The sequence below is a fragment of the Syngnathus floridae genome, chromosome 7, assembly GCF_059516105.1.
Source record: "Syngnathus floridae isolate MCC-2025c chromosome 7, RoL_Sflo_1.0, whole genome shotgun sequence".
Taxonomy (NCBI): domain Eukaryota; kingdom Metazoa; phylum Chordata; class Actinopteri; order Syngnathiformes; family Syngnathidae; genus Syngnathus; species Syngnathus floridae.
Genome location: NC_142419.1, coordinates 17157812 through 17175775, shown reverse-complemented (window position 1 = coordinate 17175775; position 17964 = coordinate 17157812). Strand labels below are relative to the sequence as shown.

At 46.6% G+C, this 17964-nt stretch overlaps 2 protein-coding genes across 3 annotated transcripts in view; both read left to right on the top strand.

Annotated features, from left to right (window-relative positions):
• The window catches only part of cux1a (cut-like homeobox 1a), a 50501-nt gene extending 35257 nt beyond the window's left edge, over positions 1–15244 (top strand). Inside the window, exons 9-23 of one of the 2 annotated variants that reach the window (XM_088380453.1) lie at positions 2–50; positions 1225–1332; positions 1809–1997; positions 2064–2122; positions 2240–2282; positions 2445–2541; positions 3606–4409; positions 5121–5204; positions 5534–5635; positions 5738–6279; positions 6354–6495; positions 7084–7371; positions 7544–7732; positions 8801–9068; positions 9325–15244. In XM_088380453.1, the coding sequence (XP_088236579.1) occupies positions 2–50; positions 1225–1332; positions 1809–1997; positions 2064–2122; positions 2240–2282; positions 2445–2541; positions 3606–4409; positions 5121–5204; positions 5534–5635; positions 5738–6279; positions 6354–6495; positions 7084–7371; positions 7544–7732; positions 8801–9068; positions 9325–9808 (3448 nt within the window). In that variant the 3' untranslated portion in view covers positions 9809–15244. The remainder of the gene's footprint in view (position 1; positions 51–1224; positions 1333–1808; positions 1998–2063; positions 2123–2239; positions 2283–2444; positions 2542–3605; positions 4410–5120; positions 5205–5533; positions 5636–5737; positions 6280–6353; positions 6496–7083; positions 7372–7543; positions 7733–8800; positions 9069–9324) is intronic. The other variant, XM_088380454.1, reaches the window with a different exon arrangement.
• A 61-nt stretch (positions 15245–15305) lies between these two features.
• Positions 15306–17012, top strand: cux1b (cut-like homeobox 1b). Its single transcript, XM_088381375.1, has 9 exons — positions 15306–15315; positions 15422–15616; positions 15830–15942; positions 16010–16126; positions 16189–16272; positions 16349–16405; positions 16486–16566; positions 16632–16696; positions 16964–17012. The coding sequence occupies exons 1-9, from the start codon at positions 15306–15308 to the stop codon at positions 17010–17012; spliced, it is 771 nt and encodes a 256-aa protein (XP_088237501.1).
• The last annotated feature ends 952 nt before the right edge of the window (positions 17013–17964 follow it).

Here is a 17964-nt window from a genome sequence, read left to right as displayed (position 1 = left end):
GGGCGGACGAGATCGAGATGGTGATGACAGACCTTGAAAGAGCCAATCAGGTAAACGCACTGACCCGCTAACCAATCAGAATGCAGTATTTTAATTTGAACCTAATGATTGTCTTCTATATAAGGAATAAGCCAAAATTCAAACACTACTCATAAAAAAATAGGTTTTATATATATATATTTTTTTTTTTAAATATATTTTTTATCGGCATCCAATAACGTTATTATGAGCAGGTGTACGTAAATTTCATTTTAGCTCCATTTTAAATGTAGGCTATATTTACTTGTTACTTGCTTCTTGTTTGTTTTTAATTTATGACAGCGCCACTAACCCCGTCCATGTGAAACGGGCCCCTTAGCACGCCCTCTGCCCTTGTGCTGTAAATATTCCCGTGGTATCTGTTAATGTCATTGTTGTTAACTTTCATTATTAGCCCGCCAGTATGATTTGTGGCTAAAGGGTTAGCATGGGCATGTAATGTTAATATTAGCCTAAAGGTTAGCACTCTCGACGATAATGCCACGTGTGCGCGCGCTCACACACACACCCACACACACAAACGTGCACCGTTCACACTTCTGATTTGAGGTTTACTGAGGATGACAGCATGGCCTCCAGCTCAGCCACAGACTTTTTATACGCTTTTATAAGGAGAAAATGGCAAACAGCATTTTGCTCTGGCGACGAGGCCGTCCGGCTCCCCGCCCTGTCAATAGCGTCTCCCAATGTGGTTGCAATTAGGAACGCCGTGGAATCGGCCGCCTGTAACGCCTAATGATGGCGTGTTTACCCCGTGTTACTGATGATTTCCGACTGGAGCATGGCAGTTTGGCCGTTAAAACAGGCAGCGGGTGTCATCTCAATTTTCCGACACGATGGAATATTTCACTTTATTGAACCGAAGGAAAAAGCCTTCCTCCCTGTGGCGTGAAGATGTTTACGCTGGGAGGAATGGGACTTTGTCTCCACAACGTATTGAAATGTGGCGATTTTCCAGTTTTTTGACAAAAAATTATTCCATTGACATTAGCTCCGCCTCCATGAAATCATAGCCCCACACACGTTGAAGTTTTTCAGTCTTCCTGAAGGCTAGCGAGAAAACCGAGACTGGTTTGAGGAAATGTACGCACAAAGACAAGACATTAATTCAGATTTGAGCTGCATAAACATGAGATTAATGGTGTTTGACCGTAAGAACTGCGTCTTTTCTCTTTCTCCTTGCAGCGAGCTGAGGTGGCGCAAAGAGAGGCTGAGTCACTGCGGGAGCAGCTGTCCTTGAATAACCAATCCCAGCAGGCCGCCAGCCCGACCGGCAAGGCCGACCCCGACGCGGTAACACCCTTTCGTCTCCTCGCTGATTTACCCACGCGGCTGACAGAATACATCGAAGAACTAAAGATCAGCATGGCCTTTTACTTCAGAAGCGGTCGTCTGATCGCAGCGGCCGTTTATTGATTACCGTTGTCACGGGACCTCCAAGGTCGTCGACTAAATGAACAAGAGGACCATTTGAAGAATGGCTGTCCTCATTATTGATTCTATCGGGTCACATTGGTAGATGTCAAATAATCCCAAAAGTAAACACCCGACGTGAAGTGTCAATTTTAATAATGTAATTAAAAGTAATACTTAAAACTGGCATTTAATTTAAATTAAGAAAAAAATCAATAAATAGATTAATTTAATTTAATAGGCTGTAATTTTTAATTTGATTTATTTTTACGATATTGTGTTTATGTATAAACACGCACATGATCTCATTCGGCTTGCCGTCACCTCATGATGTGGTTGCGCTTCATGGTGTGCAGGAGCAAACTGTGGAGGTGGCATCCCACACAAGTCTGGAGGCGGAGCTCAGGGCCAAAGAAAGGGAGAGCGCACAGCTGGTGGAAGACGTCCAGAGACTGCAGGCCAGCCTGACCAAACTACGAGAGACCACCAGCAGCCAGATCACACAGCTGGAGCAGCAGCTCAGCAGCAAGACGGCCGTTCTCAAGGTAGAGAAGAAGTCTTGTGTGGGCTGAGTTAGTGTCAGCATTCGTGAAATCTTTTGCCATCCACAGGAACTGGAAGAGAAACTCGAGAAGCAAGCAGACTATGAGGAGGTGAAGAAGGAGTTGGGGTAAGGAGCTTCAGAAGCGTCAGCGGTCCGTGCGGCGGTACAAAAGCATGACCTCGTTTCAAGCCCATTTTTTTGCCTTATCGTTTTTAGTACAATACGTTTTGTCTCTGTCCTCAGTATTCTGAAGTCAGTCGAGTTTGGAACATCAGATTCCGTGCAGGTAAAAAAAAAAAAAGTGTCTCGTAATGACATTACTCCCTTGGTCTTTGTTCCATAATTAGGACATAGAATGATTTGATAATTGAACAAGTATAGTAATTATGAGCTTTTCAGTTGGGAAAAAAAATGTATTTTTACTCTGCGCTCTCCCATCCGTCATCAGGATTCATCCAAACCTCTGGAGGTGCTGTTGCTGGAGAGGAATCGTAGTCTTCAATCGGAGAGCGCCGCGCTGCGCATAGCCAACGCCGAGCTCAGCGGTAAGTTCAGGAAGATCTCGACCTGCCATTACAGTAATGGTGGATGCGACTTGAAGTCTCCGGGTAAGGCTGTGATATGCTAAAAAAAAAAAACTCCCTGCTTTTTTTTGTTGTTTTTTCTCTGAGAATACTGAACACAAGCTTTTTGTTTTCAAACATGTCAACCAAATGAGGTTTCATCGAGCCCACGCACCAAGACAAGTCGAGCGCGTTTATTCAAACCAGTAGGTCAACCTAAAGAGCAAATAAAAGTTGCACAACACCAAAAATGAGGACAGCATACTATGGCCCCCGCCTTGCATCAGGACGAGCGCAACAGTGTTTATGGGTTTGAAATGTCATAGCTTTAGGCTTGAATAGCTGAGCAGCTCTGAATTGATTAACATTCACAGTAAGGGGAGCCTACTGTCTCGCTCAATCATGTTAAGTCTCAATGGTTATGCATTTGAATAATATTACTCGCCGCGCCTATCATCCAGATGGATTCTTATAGTTAAAAAGATCAGGGGTGGGAGGGGAGGGGGGGGGGGGGGGGCACGAGTTGCTTTCATATATTTGTTTTGATGAATGTGAAAATGGAGTCTGTTGGAAAACTTCAACCTTCACCGCGAGTGTGAAGACCTGCCCACACTATTTGTATTCTGTTCAGCCATAAATATTGTTTTCAGACTCCCCCGACCTGGATATATTTAATAAAATAAGGACTTGCCGCCGCATCTGGGACAATGGAGCGTTAAGGATCACCGCTCGGCACGGAGGACGACGTCTTTTGACCACTTGCGTCCACACGAGGAACTGGAAAGTCGGGCCGTGGGAGTCCGCCTCGACGGCACGCTGTCGATTGTTTTGGTTGTCCTGATTTTTTTTTTCCCCCCTTCCAGGCTGTGACTTACAAGAAAGGTTGAAATCACAAATGCATGGGCATTTTGTCTCGGGGGGGTTGGCAAAAAAGGCAAATTCGGAAACGACTTAAGTTAATTTTGTGTTTGGTCTCTGTTTTTTTTTGGAATCCCTTTTTTGTTGACTCCCCCCATAATGCATGGTGTGTTTGACCTTTCTTGTAGGGCCAGCCGGGCGGAAAGGGACAGAAGAGTCGACACCTAAGGAGGAAAGCGGCGAGCCCTCTTCGTCGCCCCCTCCTCCTTTCCCTTCCTCCTCGCAGCCTTCCCTGTCTCGCACTCTCACGGATGCCCTCAACACGGCCACCGCGACCACCACCACCAGCAGCAGCAGCAGCGGGGAAGCGCACCCCTTCACTCCCACGGGCATTGGCCAGGACTTCTACTCCCCGGTCTTCCCGCTGGTGGGTGGCAAGATGGCTTTGAACTCGTTGATCCAGCGGCAGCTGCTGCAGACCTTCTACTCCAAAGCCTTGCAAGAGTCGTCCGGGATCCCCGGCGGGGCTCTTCTGTTCACCCCTTTCACTCCGACCCTCAGCTCCATCCCTACCTCCACCCCGGGCTGCGCGTCGGCCGCCGTCCCCCTGGCGGCCAGCAGCCCCCAGCCGCCCCCGGCCAGCCCGGACATGGCCCCCGTTAACGGGAGCAGCACGGCCGGCAGCGCCCCGTCGCCGTCCCCGAGCCACTCGGACGCCACCACGGGGAGCGTTTTGGACGGCGAGGACATGGACACGGCCGAGATCGCCCGGCAGGTGAAAGAGCAGCTGATCAAGCACAACATCGGCCAGCGCGTCTTCGGCCACTACGTGCTGGGCCTCTCCCAGGGCTCCGTCAGCGAGATCCTGGCCCGGCCCAAACCGTGGAACAAACTCACCATCCGCGGCAAGGAGCCCTTCCACAAGATGAGGCAGTTCCTGGCCGACGAGCAGAACATCCTGGCGCTTCGCAGCATCCAGGGACGGCAGCGAGGTGAGCGCCCGCCCGTCCGCCCGCGTCTGCGCCTGGAGTGCGGTATGTGTGTGTCAAGCATGCGTGTGCGCCTTCCGTGGAGCGGGCCCTGCACACGGCTATTGATCAGCTTGTCAATAGGACCTAGTCTTCATATATTTCTTCCTCCCTCCCGTCCTGCGCCACATCTGTGTGTCCTGAACGACTTCTTAAGACACACACAGACATCCCAAGAGCCTCTCCTCGCCGTTTCGGTCAATACAGAAACCTTTCACACATCAATAGCATCGATCGGTGGGAACTCGCAAGAAGGCCGAGCTACTGCTAAATGCGGGTAGATTCGATTAGCCCGGGCCTGCTTTTGTTCACGCATCGGGACATTTCTGATGGAAGATGCTCTCGGCGGTCCGCAAAATGCGGTGGAGTTGACCACCACGTCTCGAAGAGACTTTGGGCCTCCGACACTTTGTCATTACATCTCACTCTCCTGCGCTAGTAGTTAAATATCGCTGCGAGAAGCAGAGCTTGGATTCCTGCCGGGGCTGCACATGATGTGGATCAATACATTTCCTAGCACTCTAATGTGCGCTGGATAAAAAAGTACCCCCCCCCCCCCTACCGCCCCCTCCGCATTGCATTTACTTATTAGGGAAGTTCATACAATAGCGTAGCTGTTAGAAAAATAAACCCACAAGTGCTTTAACATAGTGTGTGGTATATTGTTTTTAACAGAGGGCTCAGGCCAGCCCCAGCTTAGCCGAGTGTTTCAGGATGCTCCGAAGCGGAGAGCCCTCTCCAATACAGCTTCACACACAGGTCTGTCCCCCTTCACACGCAGATTCCAGCACGTTCTGTCCGTGTGGCATGTTTGTGTCAAGGGTGATGTGCTTTGGCGATCATTGGCGGGCTTAAATGCGCCGCCACGGTCGCCACGCCAATAAAAAAAAAAAAGCCAGCATGTGCAGAAGCCCCGTAGTGCGTTTGCATGTGTGGCGGGCTCCAAAGGAACCGACGGTGTAGTTGAGCCGGAATGTTCTGTGGAAAGGTTTATTATTAGAAAGAAATGATCCATTATTTTGTTTGCCTCCAAATAGTTGGTTTCCCTTCTTGTGTTCATGTCTCGCTTTGTCTTTCCTTGCTTTCAGGGAACATCACAGCTCGCGTCCGCTCTCAAGATGCCGGTTCAGACGAGGCCATCAAGTCCATTCTGGAGCAGGCCAAAAGAGAGCTGCAGGTGCAGAAAGCCGGTGAGTGTAAATCTTAGTCTTTTTTTTCCCCTGTCAAGTCTGGAGATGTTTCCGTATCCCCTTGACATTTTTTTTTCCCCCTCCATTCCACCCTATCACCAGATTTGTCGCATGCGCAGCCCTCCTACGTAGGCCTGAAAGGAGGGGGCGGAAGCGGGCTGGGGGGCGGCGGGGGCAGCGGGTCGGACGAGGCCATCCGCTCCATCCTGGAGCAAGCTCGCCGGGAGATGGAGGCCCAGCAGGCTGCGCTGGAACCCATCCTTAAAGCCTCATCGTCCTCATCCTCCCTGATGTCTCAGAGGGACCTCATGAGCTCGCCGCTCACCGCTCCCCTCCCCCCTTACAATCCCCTGGCTCTCTCCCTCAAGAAGCCTCCCAGCTCGCTCTTGTCCTCCCCCTCCTCCCCGTCGCCAGTGCTGGACTTCAGTTCCGGCATCAAGAGGGAGAGCAGGCCCTCTTCGGGCATCGACATGTCATCGGACGGCGCTCTCAAGCAAGCTCGGAGCTCCGAGGGCTCGCTACGCTCCGGGACTGCGGCGGGAGGGGTGGGTTACTGGAGAGAGCAGTGGTGGAGCAGCATGCACACGGACCCTCGTAGGACTTCAGCCGGAGATGAGAACCACAACCAGGAAGACTCCAAAGAGGTACGTAGGGTTGGGGGGGGTGCTTTCCCTCAGCGGTCGCACGTCTGACGTGTTCCCCTCGCTCCGCGCTTTAGGGAATACTGAGCGACAGTCTGTCTCGAAACAAGCCGTGGAACAAGTTGAACCAGAGGAACCGGGAGCCGTACCTGCGCATGCAGCCGTGGCTCAATGGAGACCAGGGGCAAAACGCACATATCCAGCAAGCTCACAACCAAGGTACACAAATCCCCGCCGCAACAGCAGCAGCAGCAGCAGCACACATCTATGATTCACACAAGCGCTTTACTCAGAAAGCCCTGATTAGAGCTCTCGGCAAGTTGCTACTGTCCATCTGTCAATCAGTCAATCTTCCATCCCTGGCTCTCTCTCGCCCGATCTGACCTCGCATTCTCCCATACCCTCCCCCCCATCCATCCACTATGCAGTGGCAGTGTCAGCCAGCAAGCTGCTGGTTCGTCATGTCATAGACAAGTTAGTGTTGCGGCGCCAGATGGCAGCTCTGCGTGTGCATGCGTGTGCGTGTCTCTGTTTCTCTCTGGGGGTGTAAACAGCAGCTAATGTACACTGACAGCTCCTCATGACTGCTCTCTTCCAGCCTGCTGAGCTGCACAGCAGCACTACACAGGCAGAGACAGGAGGGGAGGGGCAGGGGGGGATGAAAGAAAGAAAGAAAGAGCAGCGAGCCAAAAAAGCGTCAAACTCAACTTAAACACCTTTGCCGTTCCTTAAATAGGAATTAAATCCCGTGCGTGGGGGAAAAAAGATTTCTCCTGACCCGCACGGTCTTTGTGTCTCCGCAAACAGAAGGTACTCCCAAAACATCAGCGAGCTGCAGCCCCGCTCCGGAGTCGCCGCTCAGCTCGGCCGAAGAATCCGTCAACGGCCTCGCCGGCGATCTGCTCACGTCGCAGTCGTCCGGGCTCAAGACGGCCTCCGACGAGCCTTCGTGCGGAGACTCCCAGCCCGGAACGCCGCTGCCTATACCCGGCCACTCGGGTCTGAGCATTCAGGAGATGGTTGCGATGTCTCCCGAGCTCGATACGTACGCTATTACCAAGAAGGTGAAGGAGGTGCTGACAGACAATAACCTCGGTGAGACATCGCGAAAGCATCTTTATTATTCATTTATTTAATTTATTATTATTGCTATCTCCAGATTATTCTTAAATGGTCACAATTTTTTCACAGCAGAGCTTTTTCATCCCAAATTCATCTTTTAAATCACTGCCCCTCTCTAACAAAGGCCATCATCTATCCCAACCAGGCCAGCGTCTGTTTGGGGAGACGATCCTGGGTCTGACACAGGGTTCTGTCTCAGACCTGCTGGCCAGGCCCAAACCGTGGCACAAGCTCAGCCTGAAGGGCAGGGAGCCCTTTGTCCGGATGCAGCTTTGGCTCCAGGACCCGCACAGTGTGGAGAAACTCATGGACATGAAGCGACTGGAGAAGAAAGGTGTGTATGAAAAAAAAAAAAAAAAAACAACTCAAGGCTGGGAGGGCTTCAGATTTCATAACCACGTGCTCAAACATGCGTTTATTTGATAAAAACATGCAGATGAAAGCCCCTTTTTTTTTCTGCACGGACGATATCTTTTGTGTAGGACGGCCGAGCATGTTGTGTGGATCACAGTCGTCTTGGTGTGATGTCAGTAGCAATCAGGACGCCAGGCATCACGTACTGTATTAGATGTGACAGCTAGGGGACCGCCGCGGGCCTGCTTACTCACAGTCATCAGCACTCCTCTTCATCATTGTCATCATCGTAATAATCATCAGTCTATAAAGTTGTATTTTTAATCTTTGTTGGGAGCCTTTATCACGCAGCGTTGCTTTTTTGGCCGACGTGACGTGATCAGCGGCGATCAGGGTGACCCCCCCTCACCACACAATTGATGTGCTTTTATTGGAGGAATGCTTTGATTTAAATATCACTAAACTGAAGAAAAGTAATTCAATATTGTGTTTGTACACTGCATTTTTGGGGGTCACTCTCCTTTCCACTTCATTTGGGTTTACTGACCCCCAAAGTAAAGCATCCCAGTAGCAACAGGCAAATCGACCTGACCCAGAGCATTACCACGAGGAAAGACACGAATCTCCTCTCCAGCAACTGTGTTTGGCCCCTCACCTTTGCGCTCGCAGCCCGCAAGCTTGCTTTTTTTTTCTTTTCTTTTTTTTTTTTTTTTAAAAGAGCGCTCTAACCTTGCTCTGAGGGCCTCACCGCTGCTGCTGCACTACTAATATGTGTATCAGGGTGGACAAAATGTCAAACTAATGTGAAGCCGCCGTGAACTGTTCATTTTCTGCCGCTGGTGCCTGAAGTAAAGCGAGCTTACATTCGTGTCGGACAGGGCTTCATTGTTACATTTTGCGGGAAGTACAATAGCACCACCTAGTGTCAGTTGAGCATACCTAGCGCCCATGACAACACAGTTTGATTAGTTTTAAATCAAATTTCTCCATGAATATTTTCCGTACTTGTGTTTTCACTAAATGCCTCAATGTTTTTGTGTCTACACAGCCTACATGAAGAGGAGGCTGAGCTCCTTGAGCGACGGCCATTCTGTGGACGGTGGCCTAGTGGGGCCAGACTACGTGCAGGGCTCTCAGAGTCCGGGGCCGCAGCAGCACCTGAAGAAGCCCAGAGTGGTACTAGGCCCCGAAGAAAAGGAGGCCCTGAAAAGGGCTTACCAACAAAAACCGTATCCCTCACCCAAGACCATTGAGGAGCTGGCCTCGCAGCTCAACCTGAAGACCAGCACCGTTATCAACTGGTTTCATAATTACAGGTCAGCGTTTTGAGGACGGTCGTGAGCGTAGAACGGAATTTAGCATCATATGTTATTTGTCGTTTAACACCTCCATGATTTACAAAATACACACACCAAAAGCCTTTAACCAAACAATATAATGAACGTCTGCTAGCTTAACCGCTAACATATCATGTGAAATAGCATTGGTAGGCTACTGGACATTAGCACAAATTTAAAATGTGTTTGAATTCACTTTTAACAAACAGTGATTGACGTCCAGCCTCTCTTCCAGGTCACGTATCCGGCGAGAGCTCTTCATTGAGGAAATCCAGGCAGCCGGAGGGGTCGGGCCCGGCAGCGAGGGGGGCTCCCCTTCCCTCCGCGGGTCGAAATCAGGCGAAGGGGACAGCTGCGACGGGACCGAGTCGGAGGGCACGGTGGAGGCGCGCCAGGGATTCGGCGCGGGCCTGGAGGATCACAGGGGAGCGTGCAAAGACCACGACATGGAGGCCGAGTCGGAGGCGGGGGGCTCGAATAATTCTCCTTCCCAGCTAGACTGCGTCCCGCCGGGCTCTAGTTGCGGACTTGGGCTCTTCAGCCTAACGGAGGCGTCCCCCGGAAGCTCCGCCTCGAGTACTAATCTCCCGGCCTCCGGCCCGGCCCGAAACCCCAGGGACAATAATTTGCGCAAGAAGAAAGCGGCCAACCTCAATAACATCATCCACCGGCTGGAAAAGGCCGCCAGCAAAGAGGATCCCTCCGAGTGGGAGTTCTAGCCCCGCCCCCTCCTCCAGCCTGAGCGCCCTTCGCCCCTCTTGTCTCATAACCTCACCACCTCTAACCTTGGACCCCTCCTGCTCTGTTCCAGTTGGAGAGTGGACACAGCCAAAGTCAAGCTCAGCAGCCATTTTTACTACAAAGCTTTTCCCAAAAGAGGAAAGCGAGGTTGGCAAAACCCTTAAAAAACAAACAAAAGATTTACTGAATACCTAGAAGAACAAAATAAGAGAGCTTAAGTGTCTCTTCTTCTTATTTTTCTTTTTTTTTTTTTTTAAAACTGAGTTTTGTTTTTGTACTGAGAAAAGCACTTAGCCGTCCTGCTGGCCTCTGGCCCTGCTGTACCTCCCCCCTTATCACCAGCCACTGGTGCACCAGACCGACCGGTCAGTCCCGAGCCGGGGTCTGACCCGCGGCCGGGTCTGCGAAACCCGGACTGGGTCAAGACAGGCGAGGCCTGTCGCAGCAGCTGCCCCAGTGACACACACACACACACACACTGCTCGATGATAGATAAGAGACAGGAACTCTCTGGCAAGAACTTTCACTTTTCTTAAAGGAGATCTTTTTTCCGCTCTTCTTCTCACCTCCCAAGTGTCCACAAACCTCCCCTCACTCAGTGAGACGCCTCATTTTTTTCACACTGTAGAGTGACTGTTACAAAAAAAAAAAAAAACCTTTGCCTTTTTTCACTCACTTGCATGTGTGTGCGCGCGCGTGTGTGTTTTTTTTGTATGTTTAGGGGTTGTGTCAGCGCGCGTGTGTGCGTCGCCACTTCTGGACGGCGGCGCCTTTTGCTTTTGTATCTCCTACACTCTTAAGAGGGTAACGCGCCTGAGCTGCCATGGTTACTGATGTACGAACTTTGACCTGTTGTGTACCCCGTACTCCTATCTCTATCCTGCTGACAGCCATGTGATGGCCAGAAGGATGACGTAATAATTCCTCGCAAACACACACTCGTCTGGAAAGGAAAGGAGAGAAGGAACCCCTTAGGTCCTTCGCCAAGGATGAAGGACCGTCTCGTTCTCTCTTTTTTTTTTTTTTTTTTTAAAAATTCATATTGCAATTTGGTTGCCAATAAGAGATTGCACAGTCTTCTGACTCTAAAGATAACAAAATAGGGAATTTTAGGAAGCATTAGTACAAAATAAGCAGACAATAAGAGGATAACATGTTACTGTTGTTTTTTTTTTGTTCTTTAAAAAAAAAGAAGCAAATTAGGATGGTATCATATTGCATTGTTAAACATACGATACGATGACTTCACGTAGTACTGTAGCTGATATTTTCCGTGTCTCCCGGTTGTTGTTTCCACCATTTTATTTTATTTTTTTTTTAGGTTGCGCACATCACAGTTCGACCCAGCACTGGATCTGCTCGGGTGTACAGTACGTGTGTGTGTGTGTGTGTGTGTGTGCGCTCACCACCAGCTAATTTCCTGTTCACAAACACATCTTTTTATAGGCCAAATCAGGAAGTGTGTGTGTGTGTGTGTGTCTCATGTGTGTATTTGTATATTTGCCTGCATGTCAGTCAGGGTCGAGTTGAATTTCCAAACCTTGGGTTAGCAATCATAAATCTTATTTTTTTGGGGCAATGTACAGTACTTTTGAGTTCACTCCAACTCTGGTGTGAGCAGTTACACTCTCCTCCAGTCGTTCCTGATTTCCAGGAATTTTTTTTTTGTTGTCGTCACGTTCAATTCTACTGTATACACTACAAATTTGAAGGCATATCACCTCCTCCTCCTCCTCCTCGTCCCACACAAGCCCTCAGTGCCTGTCAGCCCACTGCCTCCCCTTTTGTGCGTGTGTGTGTGTGTGTCTTTGTGTGTTTGCAACGAGTGTGGGGAGGGGGTTCATATTTGGTATCTACTCGCACACACTACTAGTGCACAACTGACACCCTTCTTTTGAAGCTGTTTGACGCGTTACCATGACATTAATCTCACCATGTAGTTTAAATACGATGATTTACTGTAGCTCGGTTTGATTGCTCTTTTATTTTCATTTCTAGTTTTTGGTTTTTATTCTGCTTATTTATAGGTGCTGTAATTTTTCATTTAATGTCTTATCATTTGAGTTGTTTATTTTGTAAGGGATTATACTGTTCCTGAGGGCAAGTAACATTTTTACTAGACGTGATAGACTGCCGGCAGTATTGGTTTAATATTGACAAGACGTACTAGTTCTCATTTGTTTGTATATTCATGAATCCGAAACGTTTAGTGTCATTTCAAAACTTTTTTTTGGGGGGAAAAAATGCGTTTGTCACACTTTTGCTCCCCTTCCTATCTTCTTTTTTTTTTTTTTAACAGTTATGCTCTTACATGGCTAGCTCGAGAATCTGACAAAAAACATATCAAGATGATTGATTTGCATATCTCTTTGTTTTGACTCGTATATCTCGGACAAACTTGTCTTTCACTAGAAGTCATTCATCGCCATTTACTCGATCAGGTCCAAGTGTATGCTCGTTGTCATATAGGTCAAATGAAATCATCCGAAAATGAGAATACACGTTGAAAAGAGGTCATATCTGCCAAATTGAGATTAGACGAGTTGTACCAGCTAGCGCGGAAGAGCCAGCCTACGATTATGCAGAATTGTTATCTATAGCAGTCCGTACAGAAAAGCACTTATTAGGACAGGGTCTGTCAAACACTACACCGGAGTTACCATGGCGGGCTCCTGGGAAACGGATGCCTTTCATTTGCCCAAGTGGTTGAGAACCAAGCACACACTCCAACACTAACATGGAAACAGACGTCGGTCGGCTGATGAATTTACACAAATTCGTGCCACACAACGGTGTAGATAGAATTAGGAAGTACCTGATTTGGTTTGAAGATGGAACACTCTCCCTTAAGCTTCCTGTTCCCTTAATGAACACAATTGTTGGTACCCTTCTGTTAAAAGAAAAGGCAATTTAAAAAAAAAAGTTGGGCAAAATTGGTATTGGTGCTGCCCTAGTGACACAAAGGTCCATTTTAGTATTATTTCAGTTACCATTGCGGGAGTTTTTGTTAGTTTTCCCCTAATAGAAGGGTACCAACTATTTTATTCACGGATTCTATATGGACAAAGTATTAGGCGGTGAAAACGGACAAAAACAAGCTATTTTGAACACCAATTAATGGGCATGAAATAGACAATTCATTTGTCCAAAAAGCTAATCATTGCTAACCCAGCAACCAAATATAGGTTATATTTGGATTAAAATGTTTAATTTTAACATTACCAAAAAAAAATTACCGAGATGTCTGAAAAGAAACAGAAAACATAAAATGTCAATTAAAATCGAACTGAAAACTACAGTATTGTTTAAAAAAAAAAAAAGTTCACTGTAACATGTAATTCAGTGATTCTTTTGCTTCCCACTAGAGGGAGCCTGCGTAGCACGATTAGAACGCAAAACACTGAGAAAGCTCATGTTTGCAAAATACTGTATGATTGATTTCTCAATTAATCTTGTCTCACTACTTCTGTCCATATAGTCGATCCTGATCCAATGTGCTGCATTTATATCAAGATAGTTCCTATGTGGAAAAGAAATCTCCCTCCAACTCTCTTCCCGTCCCATGGACGCCAGGTGTCAAACATCCGTGTCCCTTCAGAGCGCCTTTCGGCCCCGCGTCTTGTATCTCTACTGCAACCTTAATACGAAGCACTTAACCCATTTTAGCCATCCCTCCGCCCCCCCCTTCCGAAAACCACATCAGATCATCAGATTTGTGCCTTTAACTGCCAAGCAGGGCACCAAAACGTTGTGATGTCGTCAGACGTGTGCGTGTGCGTGGACCGTGTCGTCTCTGATCCGCTTTGATATTTTTTCCTCCTTCCCCTCCTTGACCTGTACTTCTCTTCTGGAGAGGGTTGCGGGAATACGGAAATAACGAGCTTGTGTTCTTCTTAACGACTGACCCATTTGGGGTTTTATCAGACACTTACTCCGCCCCCCCCTACCCCGACGTTGTACATACCTAACAGAATGAAGGAGGAAGTAGGCCGAAAAACAGCAGACACTGTAATAACACTGAATTTACTCATAGGGCATTTTTTTTTTTTTTTTATATATAAACTTGGGTTTGTCTTCTCCTTCTGTTCCGTGTCAGGTTCGCTGTGACGTCACTGCAGGTATTGAGATGACGTGTGCCAACTATTCGGAGAGAAATTGTAAATACGAGTCGGGGTCAAGTAGCTACGGAGTCACTTAGTGTCACAGTGTGCTTTTTTTTTTTGTTTTTGTTTGGAAGGCAGGACGAGAGAAGGGACGATTCAGGACTTTTTTTCCATGATCCACAGATATTTTTCTACAAATTTAAAGATCCAGATGATTCTATACACTGTTGAATAACATTGTAAAGGTGTAACAGATGCTGTATATCATATCATGTTTTCTGACGTCGTAAAGCTTTACTGTATGATCTGTTTTGAAGTAGTGCTTTTTTTTTTTTTTTTTTAATATTATTGTGATGGAAGCCTGGACAGCAGCACTGGTCACCCTATTCAGGAAAAACTTAAAAAAAGAAAGAAAGAGAGACAGAGAGAGAAACCTCAAGATGTTTTTTGTAATAATATTAATACTTTTAGAATATATCTTATGAAGTGGGTTTTTTGTAAGGAATCACTTTTGTTTTCCCCCGACGCAGCGGTGCTGTACGCATAGCACGCACGCACTCTGTGGTCGTGACACACCGAAATACAGCACAATACACTCATCTTCTTCACTTTGCTCGTGTGTTTCCTTTTCGTCTTTTTTTTTTTCTCACTCTGTTTCCAAGCTCAACATTTCAATGTAAAAAAAAAAGCAAAAAAAAAAATAAGAGGAAGCAAAAAGCCAAATAGTGATGTAGTGGTCCACCTTTGTTTCCCATCTCCCCTCCTCTAGCTTCCTCCACAGTGTAGACTGACAACCAAATGACCCGGGGAGAGATCTTCAGCCCTCCCCTCCAACTTTGGAAAGCTTTAAGATGCTTGTTGAGGCTTTATGTTACGTTTTTTTTATTTTTAACACCCTCTCATCAACAACGTGGAAGTAATAACGCTTTCCCCACCGCTTGGAGTGTGTGCGCTGTGCATGACTGTAAAAGGGACGGTTCACGCCTCCTTTCCCTCCTCTTTCTCTATTCCCATCATCTCTCAGCACCTCCGTCACTCCCGAGATGCTCTTCTTCTCCATTTTTTTTTTGTTTCCTCATGTATCATTGTTTTCTTTATATCTTTCTATTTACTAAACGTATCATGTTGTTTGTTCTCAGCACTGTAAGACAGTCTCCCCCTTCTACAACATTGAAAAGCAATATCACTGTATGAAACGTTCACAATGTATTTGTTATGATTGACATTTGATTCATTCATCATCATTATTATTATTCACATGCACCCTAGGTGTGATAATTGAAGTAAATCTCTTTTATACAAATACTAAAAGTGTGCTGTGGGAGTTTGTTGTTCAGTTATTCTCAGAGAAAAAAAAAATGTACTTTGAAAGATGTTGGACTGTTTGTGTCATTGACCCACAGGTGAGTGCCTTCAGAATAAGACAAATGACAAATCCAAATGGTTGATGTGGAAAAAAAATAAACTTTTTTTTATTCTCCTCCCCAGGTCGCTATGCGGAGCTGCAGGGGGAGTTTGCGTCGGCGGTGCGGATCAGTGCCGAGCAGAAGGAGCTCATCCTGAGACTGGAGCACGATTTGAGCACCATCCAGGCCATGTCCTCCCTGTCCCGACCCGGGGCTGATGGCGCCGAAGTCATCAACATCCCTGACCCCATCAAAGAGGCCACCGCCATGTTTGCTGGTATGCTTGTATGCTTGGTTCTTAAAAAAAAAAACATCCCATGGAAAGTAGTTGGGGTCAGCATCATCCACGGAAAGTTGAATGAAAATAACAGAGGTTCTAAAACAGAGCCTTGTGGCATCCCTTTATAGATATTCACATTATTTAAGGATTTCTTTTTTTAAATTCAGCTCTTGACCTTGATTGTACTACCTTTTTTCCCCATTTTGTCAGATTCGGGCCTGAGTGTCCACACTGAGGTGCCTCAAGGTCAGATGGACTCTCTCCTCTCCATCATTTCCAGCCAAAGGGAGAGGTTCCGCTCCCGCAACCAAGAGCTGGAAGCCGTGAGTCACCGTCATACTCGCACACACATCTCACACATTATTTGTGACCTCCGTCACGTCATTGCAGGAGAGTCGTTCCATGCAGCAGACCATGCAGGCACTACAGAGCGAGCTGGACAGCCTGCGCGCCGACAACATCAAACTCTACGAGAAGATCAAGTTCCTGCAGGGCTATGGCGGCAGAGTATGGCTTCTTTCTGTTTAATGTGTGTGGGTCACGATTTATTTCACATGTGTGTGCTGCAGGCTGGAGGCAGTGATGACACAGTGATGCGCTACTCCTCCCAGTATGAGGAGAGGTTGGACCCATTTGCTTCCTTCAGTAAGAAGGTACAACATCTTTTTCTCAATCTTCACCTATTGGTATCACTTGCGTTGATGTTTCTGCTGTGATTTCTGTCAACAGGAACGTCAGCGTCGCTACTTGAGCCTCAGCCCTTGGGATAAAGCAACCCTGAGCCTGGTACAAATTTTACACACGTGCACACACACACACACACACACACACACACAATGCCAACGTGGCTGTCTGGTGTCTTGCAGGGCCGTGTGATCCTCTCCAATAAGATGGCACGCACTGTGGCCTTCTTCTACACCCTGTTCCTGCATTGTCTGGTCTTCTTGGTACGTCAGAAGGATTTGAATGTTCTTCACTGTATTCTGAACATAATAATTCACATTTGTGACAGGTGTTGTACAAGACTGCTTGGAGCGAGAGCATTGGCAGAGACTGCTCGGCTTTCTGTGCTAAAAAGTAAGACGGAATGTATCGATGTCGTATATACAGTATATATTTTTAAATCGTTTTAGATTTTTTTCACTGATGTCCATTTTGGGTTATAATATTCTTTTAGATTTTATTATTTTTGGTGTGTTTTAGATTGTTTTTTTACCAATATCCTAATTATCTAATTTTATTTTTATATCGAATTTTTACATTTTATTTTGGCAAACTTCTAAAATGTATTTCTCACATTGTTTTCGCAAAGATTAATCGTCAACTTATTTGTCTATCCCTCAGGTACTCTGACCACCTGCATCGTTTCCATGAGAACGACGCAAACCTGTAAGGTGGTGACGTCATTGGCCCACTCACCCTTTTGGGTGAATTTGCCTCATTCGGGCTCCCGGTGAAGCAAGATTTGCTTTTGTTGTTGCAGTTAGCTAAAGCGTCCGCTAGAGGGCAGTATATCATTGCATTTCCCTTTCCTCTTATCTTTACAGCTTATTAAGTTGCAGTCAATAGCTTGCGATAAAATCAGACAATGATGAGCATAGGCCTAATAGCTTATGTCATTTGTGCTTTTTGTGGTCATTAATGAAGATTTAATCTACCAAAGTCGAATCCTTGTCGGGGTTTAATCTACAAATAAATCAATGAAGGAACAGTTTACTAATCATAAATGATATATATGTTATAGCATCACAGAATTAATTAGCTTATGGTAGTAACAAACCTAATTGGATTGATTGACATACAAGTGGAACACTTGATGTTATTTGTGTCACCCAATGGCTTGTCAGAGATTTTTCAGTGTACAAATCAACTTGTAACTGCTAGAATTTAAAAATCAATGATTATCTCTCTGAAGGTTGACAGGGAGGCAAATAAGATGGAATTTAATGAGCCTAATTATCTTTAGATTAATAATGTTTGCATGCTAGTTACTGAAGCTTCTCTGTATTGCATATTGACTCTAATAAAGGCTATGCAGAATAGTTAATATTCTTTTTTATGCTTCTGTTGTCATGCTAGAACAGCCGAACTATATTGTGGGTTCCTCGGAGACGTTCTAAATGGTGCCAGGAATGGGAATTTACAGTGGGAATTTACTTCTGAACACACCCCTAAATAGATGAGGGTGTGCACACTTAGGCAACCACATTATCTCAGTTGTTTATTTTCTCTCTCTATTGTTTTATTGTTTGATTAGATCCCCCGGAGAGACGTTCACCTTTTAACCCAAATGTTCTTCCAGTATTGCACTCCCTCTGGCATCCCCCTCTCTAAAATATTTACGG

Excerpts from the sequence above, each read along its gene's own strand:
- cux1b (XM_088381375.1), top strand. Across the intron at positions 16,567-16,631 it reads TGCATTGTCTGGTCTTCTTG|GTGTTGTACAAGACTGCTTG; the intron begins GTACGTCAGAAG and ends CATTTGTGACAG. Across the intron at positions 16,697-16,963 it reads TCGGCTTTCTGTGCTAAAAA|GTACTCTGACCACCTGCATC; the intron begins GTAAGACGGAAT and ends TCTATCCCTCAG.